This window comes from Beta vulgaris, chromosome 1 (assembly GCF_026745355.1).
Source record: "Beta vulgaris subsp. vulgaris cultivar EL10 chromosome 1, EL10.2, whole genome shotgun sequence".
In the NCBI taxonomy this organism is placed as follows: domain Eukaryota; kingdom Viridiplantae; phylum Streptophyta; class Magnoliopsida; order Caryophyllales; family Amaranthaceae; genus Beta; species Beta vulgaris.
This window is the reverse complement of record NC_079202.1, coordinates 42,027,751-42,049,743: the sequence shown is the minus strand read 5'-3', so window position 1 is coordinate 42,049,743 and position 21,993 is coordinate 42,027,751. Positions and strand designations below refer to the sequence as shown.

Genomic DNA, 21,993 nt, shown 5'->3' with positions numbered 1-21,993 from the left:
TGCTTAACCTGCAGGAACAGTACGAGACCAGTGCCTTGAGTTCTTTCTTAAGAATTCAAATTTTTGAATAAGTTCTCAAAACAAATGATATTATTTGCAGGGGGAACGTCAGGTTTGTCATCATCAAAAAGGGGGAATTTGTTGAATTCCCTGTTTTGAGTTTTGAATAATGACAAACCACATTGAATTATTATATTGCATACATGTTTTTGTTTACATGTGTAGGTGCCAAAGTACAAGTTTAATGGTTAGAAAGACGAAGCTAGTGAAGCCAAGTCTTGACGAAATTGCATGAAGACCAAGATCAAGTTGTAGCTTTTAGGTCTTAGATGCAATGTAAGTGGTATAAAGGTTTTGATGCACTATAAAGGTTTGAAACTTGAAAGATGAGCTAATTGTGAATGACAAGTAACCTCGGGTACTTGTCATACACAACTACAAGTAAAGCTTGGTTGATTGGAACAGTCTGGGAACAGATCTGAACCAGTCCTCTAAGGTTTACTTTATGCATTCGTATTTTAGGAAAGTTTTCTTTCTGCGTAAAATTGATTTTCAAAATACACGGATGCATGGTTTGTTATGTGAGCAAGATTTCTTAATTATGGTAAGTGTGTTATATGATATTATACTGAGTATATTTTCCTTGGAATAATTTCCATACTTCCGAGGAAAGTATACTCACATAATATCATATAATATTTACTTACCAAAGGCTTATTTAAGAAGTATTGCTAGCATTCAAACCTTAAGCTTTTGCACGCATATTTTCAGAACACTCCAAGCAAAAGCACTTCATCTCTTGAACTCTCAAATCTAAGCATAAACCTGAATACCACATAGATCTTAAATTACTGTCATTCTAAGCGTGTAAGGTTGTTTTGTTTTTGAGAGAAAAATTGATTGTATTTGAGTATTCTGTGAGTTCAGTTTGCTGGGGAAGTTGATCAGGGTTCAACTTCATTTGAACCATCACAATTGGTGGTTGAGTCGAACTTCCATAGGTGGAAGTTGGGGAATCATCTTGTGCATAGGTGCATAAGTGATAAAGTGTAATTCTTTTGTTATTCTGAGTTGATTAATAAAAGAGTGAGTGAGTGGAGGACGTAGACTTATTAGAAGTCGAACCTCGTTAAATCCTGGTGTTGTTTATTCATTGCTTTTATTTCCGCTGCTAGAGAACTGTTCTTTTACTGTTCTTACTATAATCGGAAAAAAAAGTTACAACATTCAGCAAACACTCAATTCACCCCCCCCCCCTCTTGAGTGTCTCTTGCACTTACACTACTCTAAGCTCATCTGCAGTTAAAGCCGGAATTTGGTGCTTTGGTCTGAAGTTCATAAAAAGGTTGTTATTAACAATCGGAAGTATTTAATAGGTTTTTTTAGACAAAAAAATGTTAGGTCATTCCCTACAAAACTTGTGTTTTATTAGGTACTTCCTAACAAAAAAACCCTTTTCTTTAACATGCATGTTTTATACTTCTCTATATTCATGTCAACTTTAGGAATTAAACCAGGACTATACATATCATATAATCTATGATAATTAACATGACATAGACGATTGTGTCATAGAGAATAAACGTCGACCATGTAGAATCCACACTTTTATTATCAATAGGCAGTTTAAACATATTATTAAAAAATATCCTTGACTTACAAATACACCAGGCCGCCTTTACTTAAAATAAACTTTTCGGCTTTAAATACCATTTTTAAACCGTACTTATTAAGTAAACCTCCGGACGTCAAATTCTTCCTAACTTTGGGAACATAAACAACTTCTTTTAAGAGTTAAAGTTTTCCTGAAAGTGATTTTCAATGTACAAGCTAAGGTCGATCCATCCTCCAAATCTTGATAAGTCTTGGTAATGCCTATATTTGTTTTTTGATAATAAGTAGTCGATTCTTCATTAGGTTAAAACAATATGGGAATCATACCCCAAGTTTCTGATATAGTTAGTATACTTCACATAGCAAGTAATGTCTATCTTTGCATACATGCCTAGATGCCCAGAGTCCACCCACCAAGAATCATCATCCTGCACCACATTAACTTCAGAAATCATTGCAATAAAATCCATCTCTTCTTTTACATCATACGCACGTTGACCTTGATGGAAATCAACCTTAGGTTGATCATTATCCTTGTTCTTTTTCTTTGCCAAAGACGGACAATTCCTTTTCAAGTGAGAACCACCATACCTCCAACAAGACATGGTATTGCCTTTTTTCTTATCATTTTCGGGGTAATTTTTATTCGAACTTCATGGGCGTTTCTTGGAATTATTAATCCCACTTGTTTGCCCTTGTCCCACCTTATTGATAGGATAACCCTGGATCACTTTTAGGGTACTTAGAAATATCTTGATACCGTATACCCTCTTCAATGTGGAGATGGGCACCCAAATCTACCAAAGACATGGACTCCTTATGTTTCAAAGAATTCTGAGTGTCCTTCCAAGATGGGGATAATTTGTCAATGATGGACGCAACCGAAAACGATTAATCCATCAACATGCCTTGTTGTCTAATTTGGTCCAACATATGTTGAACCTCATGAAATTGTTCCATAATAGACCAACCATCAATCATCTTGTAAGAATTAAAATTGCTCACTAAAAAATGCATCCTCCGCAAATTTACTTGATTTAAGAGCATCCCTAAGTTCCTTTACGCTCTCAACGTTCTAATAGAGATCAAATAGAGTGTCCAACATTGCAACATTCAAGATATGACCCCGACAAATGTAGTCATCATTCTCCCATGAGTCTCCTCTGGGGTTTTTTGTTTCCCGTCCTTTGAAAATGGTGGCATCGGGGTACGAACATAAACAATATTCAATGATGTCAATAGAAATGCATCTTGTGCAGGTGATAATGAGCCTGTCAAGCTCGCGAACAACTCGGGCTCAGCTAGGTCAAAGCTCGGCTCGTTGTGGCTCAACTCGAAACTTAAACGAGTTGAGCTGAGCCGAGCTAAGCAAAGCCCGACTCGAAGAGATCGTGATCAACTCGATGGTTATTATTTTATACTAAAAACATATTATATATTATAAAAATAATTTATATTATTGGACTCACTTTATACAAATTTTTCGCAAAATAAATTCCCAAACGAGCTCGAGCCAGGGGAGTGTTAATGAGCCTGGGTGGCTCCCAAACTATTCGAGCTCGACTCGATCAAATCTCGGCTCGAGGGGGCTCGGTTTGAGCTCGGGATTGGCCTGAGACCATAACGAGCCGAACCCGAGCCTCCTTAAGTTCCGCTCGAGAGTTCGTGAATAAGCTCGAAAATATTCTAGATAGCCTTTATGTAAAAAAGTAATGTCCCACATCGATAAAAAAAAGTAAAGACCAACCTCCTTTTTCCTATGTTAGCTTATTACCCTTTAAGTCTTTAATTATACTTATTGTTTGATTTATCTTTTTTTATAATGACGGATAATCATTAAATAAGCAAGACCCAAAAACTTAACTTAATATAAAATTAATTATTCTACTAAAATTCCATAACTTTAATTATTTGTGTAAACATATTGGAAAAAAAATGATAACATTGCTAGCAAACCTTACATATTACACATTTGCAGAATACATGGCATGATGGCAATATGTATTTTAAAATGTAGCATTTATTTTGTTGGGCTTCACAAAACGGTAAGGAATGAAAGCTAAAACATTACAGTGCCTTTGGGGTAATATTATTTTCAAATTACAAAAGTCCCACATCAAAGCTATAACAAGTGCAATAAGAAATCAACTCTTTAAATATGGGTGTAAATGGAGGCTTGATATTTGAGGAAGTTGTGCCTAATTCATTTAATGGGCCAAACTCTTCTTGGACATCTGCATCCCTGACTATCTCTATTTTTATTATTTGTAAGTTCAAGTTTCAAGCCGAGTCTTGAGTCGCGCTCGGGTTAAGTTTTCTCGAGCTCGAGCCTAGTCGAGCTCAAGAGACGAGCTTGAGTGGCAAAAACTAATCACGAGCTTGAGTGGCAAAAAACTAATCACGAGCTCGAGCTAAGCTTGGCTCCTCCAAGTTTGTCGAGCTCACGAGCCTAACTGAGCACATAAAAATTTAAACGAACTCGAGTCGAGTCCAGTGCTATTTAAACTCGGCTCGTTCGATAAGCACCCCTGAATGCGGGCGTAAAAGAAACATCTTTTAGAATAAATAATGAGACACTAAACTTTTGTCAACTTGGGTGTAAAAGAAAAGGTCTTCAAAAGAACTGCGGTTTTGTGCGGTTTCCGTGTTTCACCCTTTACAAATTACACATCGAAGGCGCTACATACTTGTACTCTATGATCTCTATCTCTATGTACTAGGTTGTTGAGAAATCTCAAATCAAACGTCAAAATATATGAAATTCAGATAAACCACGTCAGGCATGACCCAAAAGCCAAAAGGTCTGATTTACACTTTACACTAAAAAATTCCTTTCTTCACGCAATTACTTTTCATGTTTAATTTGAATTTCAGCGTTGTCATAATGTAGATTTGCATAATCTTTGTGTAATTTAATAGAACACTAAGTTAATCATTGTATTGATAAGGAGTTCGACCATATGTCTCAATGAAAGAAAAGGCAATAACTGGAATATAAATGGGGGTATTACTTAATTGAAATGCCTGTAATACTAAGTTTAGTAATCGGTTCGATTGATAATCAAACGTTTGTGGGTTTTGTTACTACGGATCCGTTGTGTAAATGAATATGCATATTATTGATAATTTGTTTTTCTGGTGTACTGTTTGTCTAAACAGTTGCAGTTATTTGCTATCATGTAGCAAAAGAAATATGGTGATAACTGACAAATATGATAATGTTTGATGGCCTAGAGCTAAGAGCAACGAATAAGCAACGTGATTTTAAGAATTTCAGGTGAAACTTTTTTATGTGAAGTATATGAAGAATCTAAGGCTTTCTTCAACTCCACGGATTCTTATTTTAACTGCCTTTGAGTTGTGATGTTAATAGTAAACAATAACAAACATATGTTTCTTTTAGAACTCTTTTATGAAGCTTCGTTAAGATTGCGCAACAGGTTTTTCCGCTCTGTTGCTATATCGAGGGTCATTAGTATTTATCAAATCCGTTCCTTCTGAGGAAAAGCTCATGCCATTTTGCATTTTATGGTTTGTGGAATGCTATAGAAGAATGTGTTTGGTATGTGGAATTTTAGACAAAACATGACTGTTCTTTAACGAGTAATCGATATCTTTTAGGAAGAGTTTACCGCTGCTGCCTGACTGTGCTGTGGTGTAAGAGTCTATACAAGGTCCGATGAGTACCACGCTACATTCTACTTATTGCAAGAGCAATCATACAGGACACTAGTGAAGGTGGCCTCATCTTCAAGGATTTATTTCATCACTTGAGTAACACTTGTTTACTTCTGACAAGCACAGGGATGTAGGCAGCGTCTTTCCCTGCATCACAATTCACAGGTGCTTATATGCGTTCAGGTGAATATGCTACATAACTTGCAGAATACCATCTTTGTTAATCATACTGACTTATGCTTCTGGTATCAACTATGCCATAATTGTGTTTTGCTTATATTCGTATCAACTTGCTGAACCTATTTGCTATAAGCTTTTATTATGACGATATTAAGTTTTTGTTCAAACTAGAGGTCAACAAGATTGTATATGGTTGAGCATCCATGTAATCATGAGTATAGATGCTTTAACTTGCACGATGCTTTCTTATTAATTGAGCTATTTTTTCTCACAAGTAAAAGTCCAATATATGATGCAGCTTTTCAATTTTGCTTTTTTACAACGTGATGTCAAAATCTGAATTGGATGTACCGCTCAATATATGCATATTATTTACTGTTAACTAGTGTAATTCGCTTGATGACCATATATTTTTTATTAATAAGGTCGCAATTTGGACTGTATGGTGAATCTAGTTTTCTCTGCACTAGAATAATTTCCATGCTTTCACTCTTTAATGCTTTACAAATTTCTTATACTCCTATTATAGTTAGTCAGAAAGAGAACTATTCCTTCTGTCCTGACTCTTGATGCATAATTGTAGTAATTTACTTCGATGTGCAGTCATTGTTTTCTATTTTCAGTTCCTGCTGAGTTCAGTATTCACTGGTAGTACTCTGTACTTAGTTATAGGAGCTGCAACTGCTTATGATATCGATAACTCATAAAATATGGCGTTCAATACACGCAATTACCCTTCGAATTACTTGTACACTACAATGTGCTTGCATCTACAATATTTGTGAATGTACTGTGAGCTGGTAGAAACTAAAACAAAATGCTATCGTTATGTTTCAAATAGTGACGGCTAGAGGTGCTTTCATGTCAGGGAGTTTCAATCATCAAGAAAGCAAATGAAGGTTTAAAATTGATCCTGGCTATTCATGATCTCTTTGATGCAGCCACGAGGTTGTAAGTCCCAGGATCACTTCTCGCTCTTAATTTAACATTGGGCTCTTTACTTCTTTTCTGTTCTGAATCATTTTCTTCTGAACCACAATCCTCATTCCTCATCTACTCTAGAAGCATCTTTCTTCTGTTAAAAAATGTTTCAAACCTGACAGAAACTTTCTGTTTTTGCTCCTGGGATTGCACAAATTCTGTTAAAACGCCCATGATGGTGTTTTATGATCTGGGAGAAGCAGACCATGCTTAAATGATGTCTCTAAATTTAACACATTGAAAGTAGCGCTTCGTTGAAAATAATTGAATGAGTAGGTTTTACATAAGATAGGTGTTGTGAAACTAGGGAGACTTTCAAAAGAATATAGGGTGTGTCTTTCAAGAGGGTAGGTGCCTTTGGTGGAATATAAAGTGGCTTTTAACAAGATATGGAGGTAAGTTGCTTCATTCTATTGTCATATCCTTGTGACATTAAGTGAACTTGTTTTGGATAATCCTCTGAAGTGATTAAAGAGCCAATGAGTTACTCTAGGATTCTGAATAAGAAAGCTTGCCTCTTTGCAGAGAATCCACTATAATAAAAGCGAAACACAGTTGTCAAACCAACTCCAGTATGTTTAGAATGTACACATCCTTTACAGCAAACTTTGCTGTCAAAATCTGGTATCTTCTACTATAGGTTTCTTATTGACGGATAATACTTACAAAAACAATATAGCTATTGCCTTCAAGTTTGTAGGACGCAGCTTTCTTCCGGTCTATTTCTTGCCTCCAATTCTTCTTCCATTGAATAAGCAACAGCTCGGTAGAAATTTATTGCTGCGTCTGCGAAAGAAAGAGGCTCATTTTAATGAATTAAGCAAACAATTTATTAAACTATCATATACAAGTCAAGTTCATTTTGCAGGTATTAGTAGGGAGTAGGGACATCTCTTCAGGTCAATCAGTTTAATTGACACAAATCTGGAGAAACTTTGTAATCTAAAATTGGTCTTATTAGTGGCCCTAACAAATTATTCAGCAATCAAAGTAGAAATTGGAGGGGAGGAAAAGAAAGGTAAAGAGAAGTGACAGGAGGGAGGGAAGGACAGGATCAGAATTTTTTATCCGAATCTTTCCAGAAGGGAATGAAAATTGGATATCTACAATTCTTTTCTTCCCCATTTTCATATCCAACCTTGGGAGAATGGATCTCTCACCTATCATTCCAATTCTCAATTGAAAACTCTTAAATCTATAGCTTTTGCACTGATAAGAAACAAATAGTTTCTCATCAACCCGGCTTCTGAAACTAAAACATGTCTGAATGTAAATCAAACTCTAGAAAGCCTTTAACGTGGTGCCTCAAATGACTATGCAGTCTATGGCAGGGTTAGTGGGTTCAGGTCTACATAGCTCTACCGTGCAAGCGAAGATATCTCTTTTTTTTTCAGATCCTTGTTCAGGAAGTATCGTATGGCCTACATCTAGATCCAAAGCAGGGAATAATTGATCCAGTTTTGTTGAAATTGTATGTGGCAATACAAGTGAGGACTGAGAGTTGTATACTTTTGGTGAGACTTTCTAAAAGGATTATGTTGATGTATTGTTGTTGTTCTGATTAATACTTTACTGATCAACTTTTCATGAAGATATGCGCTAGATCAATTTATTTCTTCATTTTTGAATCTTTATTTGTAGTTTCCATGTCCAGATTGATTAAATACTTAGAATTGTTTCGAGAATGCAAACGACAGGCATAAATAGAAAAGCAAAACGTATGATGGATAAAAAAGATGTGGTTAAATTATAATGAACAAGTATCATAATTCAAGGATTTCAAAATATACCTTCCGTTGCTGCTATTACTCCGACTGCTATTACTGCTGCTGCTACTGCTTGTGCTATGATTATCCAGAGCATTGCTGTTATCGCTCTCACTTGAGATGCAGGATTTTCTCCTCCACCAGTCTTTCTCACCAACCTTCACATGTCCATTCGATGTTGGTTCTGTTTTTGGCATCGGAGCTACCTTGAAGCTACTCGCGACAGTCAAACTTTTCTTGCTTTTCCTTGATCCCAATATTGGAAATACTGATGTCTTTAGAAGAAATTTGCCATTATCAACACTCCGACTCCTCACCATCTTTTTTTTACTCTCACTCTTCTTAACTTTCTTGCTACTCTTCTTCTGCTTCTTTGTCTCCTTAGGCAGCTTAGTATTATCTTTGATCATCTTCTTTTCTTCAGGAATATCAACCTCTTTCTGCATCTCTGTATCAACAGTCTTCTGATCAACTATGTCTCTCAAAGAAAGCTCGTAAAATGTCTCAGGCAAGTCCCGTACCATGTCCATTAACTCCCTCCGACCTTTGGCTATTGCCTGAGTCCTCGAACTAGGCGACATATTCTGATACTGATGCTGGTTCAAACTTGTTGGATTCAGAGGAGAAAAATTCACAGACTTAGGACTTGTGGGATGCACAGCAGGAAGAGAGTTAACAACAGATTTAGGACTTGTGGGTTGGGAAATAGAAGACTTAACTGAAGACTTAGGACTAGTGGGGTGCAGAGGAGGAGGAGAGTTCACAACAGACTTAGGACTTGTAGAATGATGCACTGCAGACCGCAGAGACTTAGGACTTGTAGGAGAACTCGGCCTCCACAACCGCGGTGTAGAAGAATCAGATTGATCATCTTCCACAACTGTGTCAACTACGATGAACCTAAGACCTCCATCATTTCTGTCATCTATTGTAGTATTAAGACTATCATAAGAGTTAATTCTACCATCATTTGTTTCGTTTTCCTTAAAAGATCTTAAATTTAAACTATCAACTTCAAAGCTATCATAAGATCTTAACCCACCAGTACTATTTGCATCAGTAAAACTATCATAAGATATTAAACCCAAACTATTATTATTTGTAGTTTCTACAAAATTATCATAAGATACAGTTTGTCTTCTTGGCTTGACTGTATAACTTGAGGGTTTAAAACTGCCATAACTATCATTTATTAGACCAACAGGATCATATAAATGGATTCGATTTTCAGGAAGTTTTGCTCCTGAATCATGCATATTGATGCTGGGATTTTTGAGTGATGAGGGTGTGAAAAATAGAAGAGATAGAGAAATGTTTTTGAGTTAGGTGGTTTGGGGTTGTGTGTAAGGAATAGAAGAAATGAGGGAATGTTATGGTGGTAAGATCATTACCAAAAAAATTGTATTGAAAGTTATTTTCATTTTATAAGAAAATCTTGTATGATTTCACCAATTCGTGCGGGATGGTTCACTAAGTCAAGGGTGTTCTTCTAGATGGGTTGGAGTGGGACCCTTTCTTAGCTATTAGCTAACTTTCTTTTTAATTAATTTATTATTAAGACATACTTCTCATTTTTTAAATAAATACAATAATTTGATATTTGTACTATAACATATACTTAATGATTTTTTTTAATTTTTTTTTGTTTTTTTTGATTCGGTAATTTACTGGCTTAAGCAGAGATTTATACACAGAAGCATAAATCCACACAAACACCACAAATATGGGGTTGATGAGAATCGAACTCCTGAACATGAGGTTGGGAGGTGGGAGCTCCAACCATTGGGCTCCCATATGATTCTAAAAAAAAAAAAAACTTACTAATTTTGATCAATTTTTACTATAATATTAAAACAAAATTGATGATGTAAATCATTGTTGGATTAGTCTCATTATATATATTTTTAATTATCATTTTTTTTTATGAATTTTATTAATAGATGATTAGAGATTTCTATGATCAAAATTTTATATTTGCAAATATAAAAGGTAAAGTGTTATTCATTTACGAACAGGAAGAATAGATGGTTATCTAGTTTTGTTTTGTCATTGTATTGTAGCTTTTAATTTTGGTTTGTCATGATTTTTTCCTTGGCTAAAAAGTCTTGCTTCTATATATGCTTTTAGCATAATATGAATGTGTAGTTGGGTATTTTCTATTGGATGAAATAGGTGGCAATATCTTGCTGCTTAATAGGTCATGATCATGTAATAATGGTATGCCACTAAAGTTTGGCACTGCATATTTTTCCACATACATCACTATCACCAAAAATTGACATCAGATTTGTTTAAGGCCTCTAGTATGAGAGATATGGCCTTACTTTCATCATGAATCTATAACAAGTGCTGCCTAGCTTTAAATCAACGATATTATTTTCTTAGAAACTTGTTGGCCCTGATAATTTTTTTCTTGCTATATATGTCTATTTTCTAATGTTTTATTTTCGTGATGCATACCTAATTCATTTTGATAAGTTTTTTTTTCTCAGTGCTATGTTATAAATACTTCATTCGGCCTATTTTTTTTTTTAATTTTTTCTCCCAACAACTATGTACGTATATAGAATAATTAATAATCGTTTGAATGACCCTATAATTTGGGTTTTTTTTTGAGTGACTGGAACATTTTTTCTTTATTTTTTTTTTAAAAATTATATAGCAAGTAAGTTCTGAAAAATTCAAATAAAAATACACTTATAGATATACTTGTCACTCACCAATATTGACAGTTAAAGTAATCTCGCAATTCTTTTCTTAAAAAATGTATCCCACAATTATAAATCACGCTCGATTGCTGGTAGTATGTTCTAATGAAAAGGAAGACCTTCAAACTTCAAGTGCCAAACATTATATTTGTAGCTTTAAGGATTTGTATAATATACAAGGTACAAAAATGATTTGTTAGGAAAAGCTAAATTACAATTTATGATTTGATTTCATTGTTGCATGGGTATGTACTATTATTAAAAATGGAGACTCACATGTAATTTGATACGTATTTTTTATTTAATTTGTTAGCCAGTGAGGTGAAGTAGCACTTGAATTGGGGGTCAATTCAAGTTTGATATCCTATACGGTCTAAGTAGCTAGGGATGTTAATAGACTAGATAGCTCATGAGCTAGTTAGAATTGAATTGGTCAAAACTCAGCTGGAGTGAGATCGACTTGAGAAGTTAGCAAGTTGAGTTGAACAACTCGAAACTCAACTTAAAAATTTTAGAGCAACTAAAATACCCAATTATCAGTTACTATCAAATGAAAAATGCATAAATCTAATATATTATCTATCCTAGGAGTGCTAATAAGACGAGAGCTACTCAAGATCAACTATGTCTAAGCTCGACTTGATGAAATCCCGATTAAGGTAAAGCTTGATCAAAACTTACCTTGGTAAGCTCAATAATTCATCTCAAGCTAGCTTGAAATACTAGCAAGTTGAGTCAAGCTATCCCAAACTCAACTTGAATAGAATCATTTACACCCTAGGTCTAAAATCAAATTATGAGTTCGGTAAGAACTTTCTAAAATTGGATCATATTAGATTCGGAATGGATTTTCTTCATCAAACAAGTTACTTTTTCCTTGCATCAAGATTGAATTAGTAGTAGTTGTCAATCCTTTTTGGTTCCAAACTCTAGAGTAAACGTAGAGGGAAAATAAAACCATATCATAGATAGTTAAGTGAACATGAACGCCTACTTTTCGTATGTTTTTAAATTGTAACGGGGATGGAGACATGTAGTAGTCGAGATTTGAGCTTGCATCGGATAGATATGTCTTAATATACTAATACTGTATGTTTCTAGGTCTTATCATGGTTGCTAATCCTATCAGGCTGTCTCAATTCACATAAGTATTTAAATCATTATGAGTTGTGATTACACGAAAAATGGGATGACTAAGTTTCAGGTTAGGTGAAGGACATAAAGATTAAGAAATAATTATTGTGAAACCTGTCCTATATATGACTTACCTTAATTCTTATGTCCAAATATGTAGGTACCTACCACAATCTCGTTTGGATAATACTATGACTTGTGAACTTGGTAACACAGTTGGTCTTTATGTTTTTTTTTCTTACATTCTCAAACATGTAAAAAAACAAAAACAAAAACAAATGCGGTTGATCTTAGGTTTTGGATTACACTATGTTGGGGTGGTGGGTCGGGGTTGTATGCAACATTTAGAGCGATATGCATGAGGAATATAGTGACATTAGTTAATCTTATGTTGAACTAATGCATAGGATTACATTGAATAATAGTATAAAATTGAGTATACTTAGTGCCAATTAGTACTTATAAGAGCTAGGGAGCTAAGGCGATGTTATAGTGACACTAGATGGATCATTATGGATGGTAAGAATTTTTTTTTTTTTTTTTTTGAACAAGTAAGAAAATATTATAAGCTCAAAAACAAGGCATACACCCTAAAGTCTTCAAGCTCTGAACAAACCAACTAGGTTGGACTCTTCATTACAAGGAGACTGATAGAAACTACTCAAAAGAGTTACACAACATTACATAAACTGTCCCACCATGACCTATCTTCACTACTCATTCTAACAGGTAAATGAGCATTGATTCTACATATTACATCCTTTTTTATCTTAGCAAAAACACAAGCTAGAGATTTAACTATAGCATTCCACACAGCTTCATTTCTAACACACCAAACAGCATAAACTGTAGCGTCAAAAATTGCAATATACACTTTCCTTTGAAACAGTGAGCATCTTCTTCTCCCAAGCCATTTGTACCAGTGTACCAAAGGTTTATCTATCCATGGGATCTTGAGCCAGCTCAGCGCTAGTTGAATCAGTCTAACACTGAAGACACACTGAAACAACATATGACAGTGTGATTCATCACAGCTCTGGCATATAGGGCATTGAGCATCATCAAGTACACCCCATTTGAGTAATCTGTCTCTAGTGTATAATCTATTCTGGACAGCCATCCAACACACAAAGTTATGCTTTGGAGTAGCTAGTCTACACCACACAAACTTATCCCAAAAGCATCTTGGATTTTCACCCACAATAAGATTATAGATATTTCTAATCTGGTATGTGTGAAGCTGCATAAGAACAGAGACAAAGATATTAGTTTTCTTTTGCTCCTTTATATCACAGATACACTTCCAGTACCAACTAGCACTGCTATGAGGCTTCTACTCCCACCAGTCATCATTCTGAATATACACTACATTGATCCACCTTATCCAAAGAGAATCTTCTTTCTTTGCAATTGCCCAAACAAGCTTACCAAGAGCTGCTTGATTCCAACAGTCAATTCTTCTGAAACCAAGTCCTCCAGCCTTCCTAGGCAAACAAGTTTGCTTCCAATCAACATTGCCTGGCTTTGAACTAAAGTATTCACCACTCCAAAAAAAGATTTGCATACCTCCACAATCTTCTTAATCATACCTTTAGGAATAACAATAATCGGGCCCAAATAGATGTGAAGACTCATCAGGACAAAATTAACAATTGGACTCTAGCTGCATAGGAAAGGTTTCTAGAGCTCCAAATTCTAATCCTGCTAACCATTTTATCACATATAACTTGACATTCTCCATTACTAATCCTTGTAGAGCAAATATGCATCCCTAAATATGTGAAAAGAAGAGAGCCTAGAGGGAATCCAGACACATCCAGAATTCTTTGGATCTCATCATCCATCATACCAGCTGCATAAACAACAATTTTATTTTTATTCACACACAAACCAGAAGTGTCTGAAAAAAGTTTAAAACCTTGCAAGAGCAGATAAGTGGACACAAACTCTCCTTTACAGAACAACAACACATCATCAGCAAATACAAGGTGATTAAGCTGAATGGATTTGCACCTAGGATGGAAGTTGAAACCACTCTTCATCCCCACAAACTTCATAATCCTGGACATATACTCCATACAAATCACAAACAACAAAGGTGAGATAGGGTCACCTTGTATTAGCCCCCTCTTAGGCTAAAAAAACCAAAGAGATTACCATTAATCATTAAAGAGCATCTTGTGCTAATAGTAACACAAGTCATCACCAGATCAATGAATTTCAGAGGAAACTCCAAACATACCAGCATCTTTCTAACAAAGGACCAGTCAATAGTGTCATATGCTTTTCTCATATCCATCTTGATCATACAACTAAGCCTGCAACACTTCCTCCCATAACCTCTCAATAAATCCTGGCATATCATTATAATATTCCTACCCTTAATGAAAGCCCCTTGATTGTCAGAAATGAGCTTAGGCAGAATACAATTCAATCTCATACACAGAATTTTAGAGATAACTTTATAAATCACATTTATTGCAGGCTATTGGTCGAAAATCAATGACTGAATTAGGCACCTTACATTTACGAATAAGGGCTAAAACAGTAGCATTAATCTCTCTCAATATTTTCCCACTATGAAAAAAAGAAGTAATAGCTTGGGTTACCTGAACACCAATCATCTCCCAGTTATCTCTGAAAAAATAAGAGCCAAAGCCATCACTCCCAGGTCATTTATCTCCTGGGATGCATGGAGAAAAAAGCTTTCTTCACTTCTTCAGGTGAAACAGGAGCAGTGAGACCATCATGATCAAGAACATCTACACGAGGGCCAAGATCCACAAACAGACTTTCTATTCACCATGGCAGAGCCCAACAATTGCAAGTAATAATCCAGAAAAGCTTGATGAATTTGATCAGGATTATCAACCCATTTCCCCTCTTTGTCACATATACTATACACATTATTCTGTAACATTCTCTGCTTGATAGCTTGATGAAATAGTCTAGTGTTATCATCTCCATCTTTAATCCAAGCTGCTCTAGCTCTTTGTCTAAAAAACTCAACATATTTCTTATGCACTCTCCTATAATTATCTGTAACAATCTACTTTTGATTCCTCAGATCAGGATTGAGAATATCTACCTGAAGATGATGCTGACAATCCATCAATTCCTTCAAAGCCATTGCATCTTGAGACTGAATGTCCACAGAGCCATGAACAAGCCTTTTAATAGCCTGTTTTGTTGCTTTCAATTTAGACACAACAGAATACATCTTGGAGCCAGAAACATGACCACTCCATATTCCACTAATAGCCTGGTCATAACCTTCCAATTCTTTCCATACTCTGAAAAATCTAAAAGGCCTCCTCCTAGTTTGTACATCTTGAGGGAACCTAATAGACATAGGAGTGTGGTCAAAATTCGCTTCAAGGATGAATCTTACTTCAGCATCAAGAAAGGTGTCACACCAAAATCCACCTATAAGAACACTATCCAATTTACAGAACACCTTATCCACACCCCGCTGCTTATTACTCCAAGTGAAGAACTGCCCCACTCCTTTGAGATAACTCAATCCACAATAAAAAACACACCTTCTGAAAGCTTCAGTTTCTCTACTAGAGACCAAGGAACCAATCCTTTCATCTGAATGCAGAACACAATTGAAATCACCAACCACCATCCAGGGATTAATGTTCATACTAGCAATCTCCACCAGATCTAACCAAAGGCTCTCCCTACTAATGGCATCATTAAAAGCATAAACAAAGCTGCATCTGAATCCATAATTCATATCTTGAACAGGAGTCACAACACAATGCACAAGTTGACTAGTCATTCTGCCAAAATCAACAGAAAAGGATAGTGGATTCCAAGCAACCACAATTCTCCCACCATTGTGACAACTGGAATTTGAGGTAAAACACCAGCCCTGGAAAACATTATTATAAAGTGAACCCATATTACTAGGCTCACCTTAGTCTCCAAGAGGCAAACTAAACCCACAGCTGGAGTGTTAAGAAATTTCCTAAGACTATGTTGTTTCTACAGACTGTTTACCCCTTTAACATTCCACACCACTACTCTATCCATTAGGGATAGGGAGATTTCCACCCCCCTTGTCCACTTTCTCTCTATCTTCTGAAACAGGCACTCTCACATTCATTGCATTCACAACCTCCTTTACAGGCAACTCAACCAGGTCATTTGCTTCATTTTCAGCCAGAGAAGCAAAAGCATTGTCCACTTCCACCCCAGAAACCTTTGGAGCAACATATTTAACAACTTTAATAGGGCTCACAAACACATCACCCCCACCCCTACTGCCAGTTCTACAGGGGTCTTTTCTACCACCTTCCTGCAATCCTGCTCAGAGTGACCCATCAAAGTACATTTAGTACATTTAACAGGTTTCCATTCATACTCAACATCCACACATACCTCAACACCATTTTCATTGATGAAAGCTATTTGATCTGGGAATTCATGATCAATATGCATTTCAAGTAAGATTATAGCAAAATCCCGGTCTGTCTCTGTTCCTAGTAGCCAAATCAACTTTTACAGGTTTTTCCAACCCGTCTACAATCTTAAACAAGCTCTTTTCACCCCAGTGTTTGAAATCAAGCATCAGTCTCACCCAAGTAGGAACAACCTTGAAATCATCTTAATGAACCTCCATATCAGGGGACCAGGCCTTAAGGAACATATGCTTTTTATATAAAAAAAAGGCATATCTCTAGTTAAAACCAGATCTCACTTTTCCATTGATTTAAATCTAATCAAATAAACTCCAAATTTAAGCATTGCTACTTTATCCACCCCTTCATTCCTCCAGATTCTTCAACAAAATCCATCCATAACTGTTACAGGTGGATTAGCACCAACTACATATCCCACCAAAGAAGAACTCCAAAAATCAATCTCAGATTGTATATCTTCAAGATCAATTTTAATAGGATTAACCACTTTAGACTGTTCAGACACACTTTCACAATTATCAACATTCAAATCAACAGTACTATTCTCAATATTTTCAGGCAAATCAACAGTCCATTTCATAATCGGGATCGGAGAATGAGCATTACCTCGAGAGCTTTTCGCAGCATTCCCATCCCATTCGGGTCGATCATCGGATTTCTTCGAAATGACTGATAGCCAATCACTGAAATTCCTCTTAATAGCATAATCAACAAGGAATTCCTTCAAAGAATCATAAGGGGTCTGTAATTTCTCAATATCACAACCTAGATTACGAACCTCACTGAGTCTCAATTCACCCACACCAGTAATCTCATCCACCGACCTCATTTTTCGAGCCTGAGAATCCACATTAGGTCCTTTATACTTCCCCGCCGAGGTCTTACCTCCACCAGATTTCCTTGCCATGGCTTCGCTGATCAAAGCGAGAGAAAACTAGAGAGAAAAGGCGCCAACAACATTTTTTTTTTTGAATGGCTTTAATTGGATGGTAAGAAGTTAACACCATATGGAAGCAATTTTTCAATGGAATGAGTTATAAATTGACTAAGACTAGATTCATAAGAGTAAGTCAAGGTGACTTAACGGAAGAGGAGCAAGTAACTAGGTTATTATACAACTGTTGTATACTACCTTTGAGGTTAAAGAGAAATTCTATAGGACGAATAAATTATTACATTTTATTTATATGTCGGAAAATCTTTCAAGTGAATGAGGCACAATTTTTCTTTGAAGAAACATGTGTTTCTAGTTTTTGATTCACATAACGTAATAGATTGATAGATAAATAAATAAAGATACATAGATAGATTGTCATGAGGAAATATCATGCACTTACCAACCGAGTTGGGCTATGCTGAATGTAATTATCTGGTGGGGAATATATAAGAGGGCTTATTAACTTTATTACTGTCAATGAAAAAGCCAAAGGGAACTAGTGTCACTCATATACAACACTTAGTTCTACAACAATTAGTCATTTGATTAGTATTTCTCTTAACAAAAACATATCTTCTTACTCATATGTGGCCGACCACATCTATAGTTATAGGTGTGGCCAGCCCATATATAAGGCCTACACGGGATTTTAGGGTTTCCCAAGCAAAATGCACGTTCAACTTCAATCTAGCTCAAGGAATTCCATTAAATTAGAAAAATAAAGAAAGTGAGTTGCTTCAAATTCGTCATTAAAGCTGATCATGATGTTGAATTTCTTAAGACGCTTTTATTCTTATTATAAAGTTTTTTTTGTCAAAAAGAACCTTTTAAAAGTGTCATTTTGTGAGAAACAACCTTATAATTTTTTTTTGTGAGAAACAACCTTTAAATGCGATTTTCTTGTCAGATCAAACCCTTCGACCATTTTCAGACATTGACTTGAATTTTCCGGCGAGGACATTAGTTTTTACCCTCTTCCCTCTCTTTTTCCCTCCAATCTCTTCCTCCTAACCCCACCCAACCTCCAGCCTCACACCCATTCTCCATCCTCCATGCTCACACTCTCGCCTTCTCCTTCACACAAGAAGCCACCACATTGGTATTGGCCGGAGGCCTAGGGCAAAGCCTCCTATTTCAAATCTAAAGAAATCTTTATCTCTCTACTCTCTTTCAAATGTCAGCCAATCTCCTGGGAACTTGTCATTTCATCTCTTTTCTCTCATCTCACCATGGTTGCACAAAAAATTCAGCTTGTTGCCATTAACCAGTAAGAAACAATGACCCTCCAATGTTGTTAACCTAAGAAACCCTTCCCCCTCAAGCTTGTTGCCATTAACCAAAGAATGGAGACAGAAAACAGAGGCGACAAATTTGGGAGAGAAGGAAAGAGGATGAGCAGCAGTGGCGGTGGCCGTGTTCAGTGGCAGCGTTCATCGAGGGTGGAGGAGAGAGAGATGTTGCGTGAGAGAATGAGGGGTCAGGGAAGAAAGTGAAAGAGAGGAGAGAGAATGGTTTGAAATAAGAAATTGGAGGGAAAAAGAGAGGGAAGGGGTAAAAAAAAGTCTTCGCCGGAAAAATCAAGTCTTCGCCAGAAAAATCAAGTCAATGTCGGAAAATGGTCGAAGGGTCTGATCTGACAAGAAAATCGCATTTAAAGGTTGTTTGTCACAAAAAAAAATTATAAAGTTATTTCTTACAAAATGACACTTTTAAAAAGTTGTTTCTGACAAAAAAAACTCTATTATATATCGTGACAAATTATGTTGTTTCCCGTGTTGTAACTTGTAATTGCTGTTGTTACATGTCATTGACCAACCCCATTCTTAAGTTTCTAACTACATCTCACTTTAATTCAGGCTCCCAAACAACTCGCAAATTGAATAAACCGCCTTTTCCCCAACCTACGAAAAGAGGGTAAATGACAAACAAGCAACAATATAGCATGTTTTGTGTTAATAAGAATAATAATAATACTAAACATCTTATCTCTCTCTAACATATTGTCGTATGTTTATTCTTTGCTCCCTAACGACTACCATAAAGATGTCATTTTGTCAAAGTAAAGAACGCATGCTTAATTTATTAACAGATATTACCTTCTCAAATTCATTTCAAAACCTAAGGTTAATGTAAACAAATTAGTCAGAACCATGTGGAACCAATACTAATATTGAAATTCACACCTTTCCTCTCTATTTGAGAGAAAATTTTCAGACCATTCATATTATGCCACATCATCAATTCATCATCAAGTTGAACATAAGATGAAATTTCAAATTTTTAAAGAGCTACCCAATTTTTATAGATGGACACCCTACTTATTATTTTTGTGTATCTTAATTCAATTCCTGAGAATATAGTGTGAATATCTATTATAACTAAGGATTTTTAACTATTATAATACAAACATTTTATTGCTCTCTCGCAATAATACAAACTTTACATCAAATTTCTTCCGGTAGGTTGAAACCAGTTGTAATTTGTTGTAGGAGGTAAACAAGCTGACATGGCACTCATTAAGACACATGTCATTATTTTATTGGCTGATTTTTAAATTTTTTATTTAAATATAAATAAACATTTTTTTTCCTTTTTTTCTTTCTTCTCTACTGCTCCCTCTCCACTTTCTTTCTTCCTCCCCCACCCCAGCACCCCTAGACCTTGCCCAACCACCGCTTCTCTCTCTTCATCCTCCCTCATAGCCAAACCAACTGAAATCCCACCCCCACCCCCCATCACAAAATTGTCTTCCCCAACCACGAAACGTCCTAATTCAACTACTTAAATGATCACAATGCAATTTCATAAAATGACCACGAATTAAATAATTCAACTACCAAATCTTCATCTAAAAGAAAAACTGAATTTAACAAGCAAATGTAACCCATGGCAGAAGAATCAGAGCAAAGAAAACAATCAAAGAAAGCGAATCTCTCTCTCTCTAATTTTCTCTCTCCTCTGCGTGAGTTATTATGTGAAGAAATTAGTATTACAGCGAATCAACAACAGAAGGAAAGAGAATGGAGTTTTTGGGGGAGAAAAAGGGGGAAGAAATAAGCAGAGAAATGAGATGGATCGATGTGGAATTTTTCGATGATTTTGAGCAGTTGGGCGGTAACGAGTGAAGGCGGAGAAGAAGGATTGAGAAAGGAGGACATTGGCGAGTTTGTTAGGGTTTGATTATGTAACAATGGTGGGTTGAGCTGCGTGGAAGAAGAAGGGAGAGGGAGAAGTGTTGGTGGAGACGAAGGAGGACGACAGGACATCAGCTATTTTCACCCGTCGCCGACTCTCATCCTCTTTTTCCTTCTTGTTTATTCTCTCTCCTCATCACTTTGTCAGCCACTCCTCCTTGTTTGGTGGTTACTAGTGCAGATGTGGGGAGCTTTGGCGGCATAAAGAGGAGTTGCGTTCAGGTGAGAGACATTTCGTGGCTGGGAGGGCAATTTTGTGGTGGGGGGAGGGGTGGTGAGGATGGACTGGTGGTTTTGTGGTGGGAGAGGGGGTGGTGAGGGTAGACTGGTGGTCTCTTTTGTGGGGGGAGGGGAAAAGAGAGCAGGAGATTTTGGGAGTTTTTTAAAATTCTGTTTACCTGTTTTACAGGTTAAAGGTCACTTTAACCGACTGTGAGAATTTTGATGTAAAGTTTATATTATTAAATAATAATCAAAAGTTTGTATTATTGCGAGAGAACGGCCAAAAGTTTGTATTATTGTAGTTAAAAAATCCTATAACTAATTTTTAGGACTACGTGTATCTTAGTTGTCTTATGTAACTTCTCAAGATATAATAAGAATAAAATTAATATTTTAAAATATATATTTATACTTTTTTGGTATAAGTCAAATTCAAGTGTATCCAATTCAATTTTGGATCGAATCAATTTTTGTTTAGACGTATTTGTGTAAGTTATTTCGAGTTTGAGTTAAGTTCAAATCATATTATTTACAAGTTGGATCAAGCCAGGTTCAAATTGGGTTGTCTAAACAAAAATTTGAGTCGATTCACCTCTAAGTTCAGACTTTAGATTTAGTTTGGATTGGGTCATTATGCTTATCTACTTAAGTTTGGATCATGTCATTATTGGAAATGTGCATAAGCTTGACTACAAACAGATCAATAGATCTTTATCGACTTTAGATTAACTAGATATAGATAGTTTTCTCCCAATAAATTCGGTAAAACTCTATCTTATTCTTATTTTATTGAAATTCTACACTCTATTAGGTAATTTAAGAAAGCAACAATCATTCTAAAGTCAAAAGTTAAATTTAAGTAGATCACTTCATAAAATAAGTAGTAGAATTAGAGACATTTATAGGAGTAGTGTTTGTGAAGAAAATACTTATACTAGTATTCAGTGTCATGTATTTTTTTTTTAATTAAGAAATTAAGTTAGCCCAAGGGCTAACCTCTACAAGGCTACTAGCCTGTAGGAAACACCAATATATTGGCTGGTATTGATAAGGCATGCATAGCATGTTAAGGAAATACCTAACATAATGCTGGAGGTAAGGATCGAACTCCTGACCTTAGGAGATAAGGGGAAGCACTCTACCCATTTG

General features: G+C 35.9%; 1 protein-coding gene and 1 long non-coding RNA gene across 3 annotated transcripts; one reads left to right on the top strand and one right to left on the bottom strand.

Annotated features, from left to right (window-relative positions):
• The first annotated feature begins 4,211 nt into the window (after positions 1-4,211).
• Positions 4,212-5,730, top strand: LOC104894702 (uncharacterized). The gene is made up of 2 exons (XR_002039799.2): positions 4,212-4,415; positions 5,236-5,730. It is a non-coding gene; the product is annotated as an uncharacterized LOC104894702 (long non-coding RNA).
• A 1,193-nt stretch (positions 5,731-6,923) lies between these two features.
• Positions 6,924-9,630, bottom strand: LOC104894701 (hypothetical protein). Of its 2 annotated transcripts, XR_007273528.2 has the most exons (3): positions 8,244-9,630; positions 7,120-7,239; positions 6,924-6,986 (listed from the first exon to the last, which is right to left on the bottom strand). XR_007273528.2 is itself a non-coding variant. In XM_010680993.4 (2 exons), exons 1-2 carry the CDS (start codon positions 9,473-9,475, stop codon positions 7,173-7,175), a joined length of 1,299 nt encoding a protein of 432 aa, XP_010679295.1. In that variant the 5' UTR covers positions 9,476-9,630; the 3' UTR covers positions 6,924-7,172. The 2 variants fall into 2 exon arrangements, 1 of the variants encoding a protein (XP_010679295.1); XM_010680993.4 differs by having other exon boundaries at positions 6,924-7,239.
• Between the last annotated feature and the right edge of the window lie 12,363 nt (positions 9,631-21,993).

Coding starts and splice junctions, on each gene's coding strand:
- LOC104894701 (XM_010680993.4), bottom strand. CDS start 9,475: ATGCATGATTCAGGAGCAAAACTTCCTGAAAATCGAATCCATTTATAT. Junction 7,240..8,243: donor AGTAATAGCAGCAACGGAAG/GTATATTTTGAA, acceptor TTTCTTTCGCAG/ACGCAGCAATAAATTTCTAC.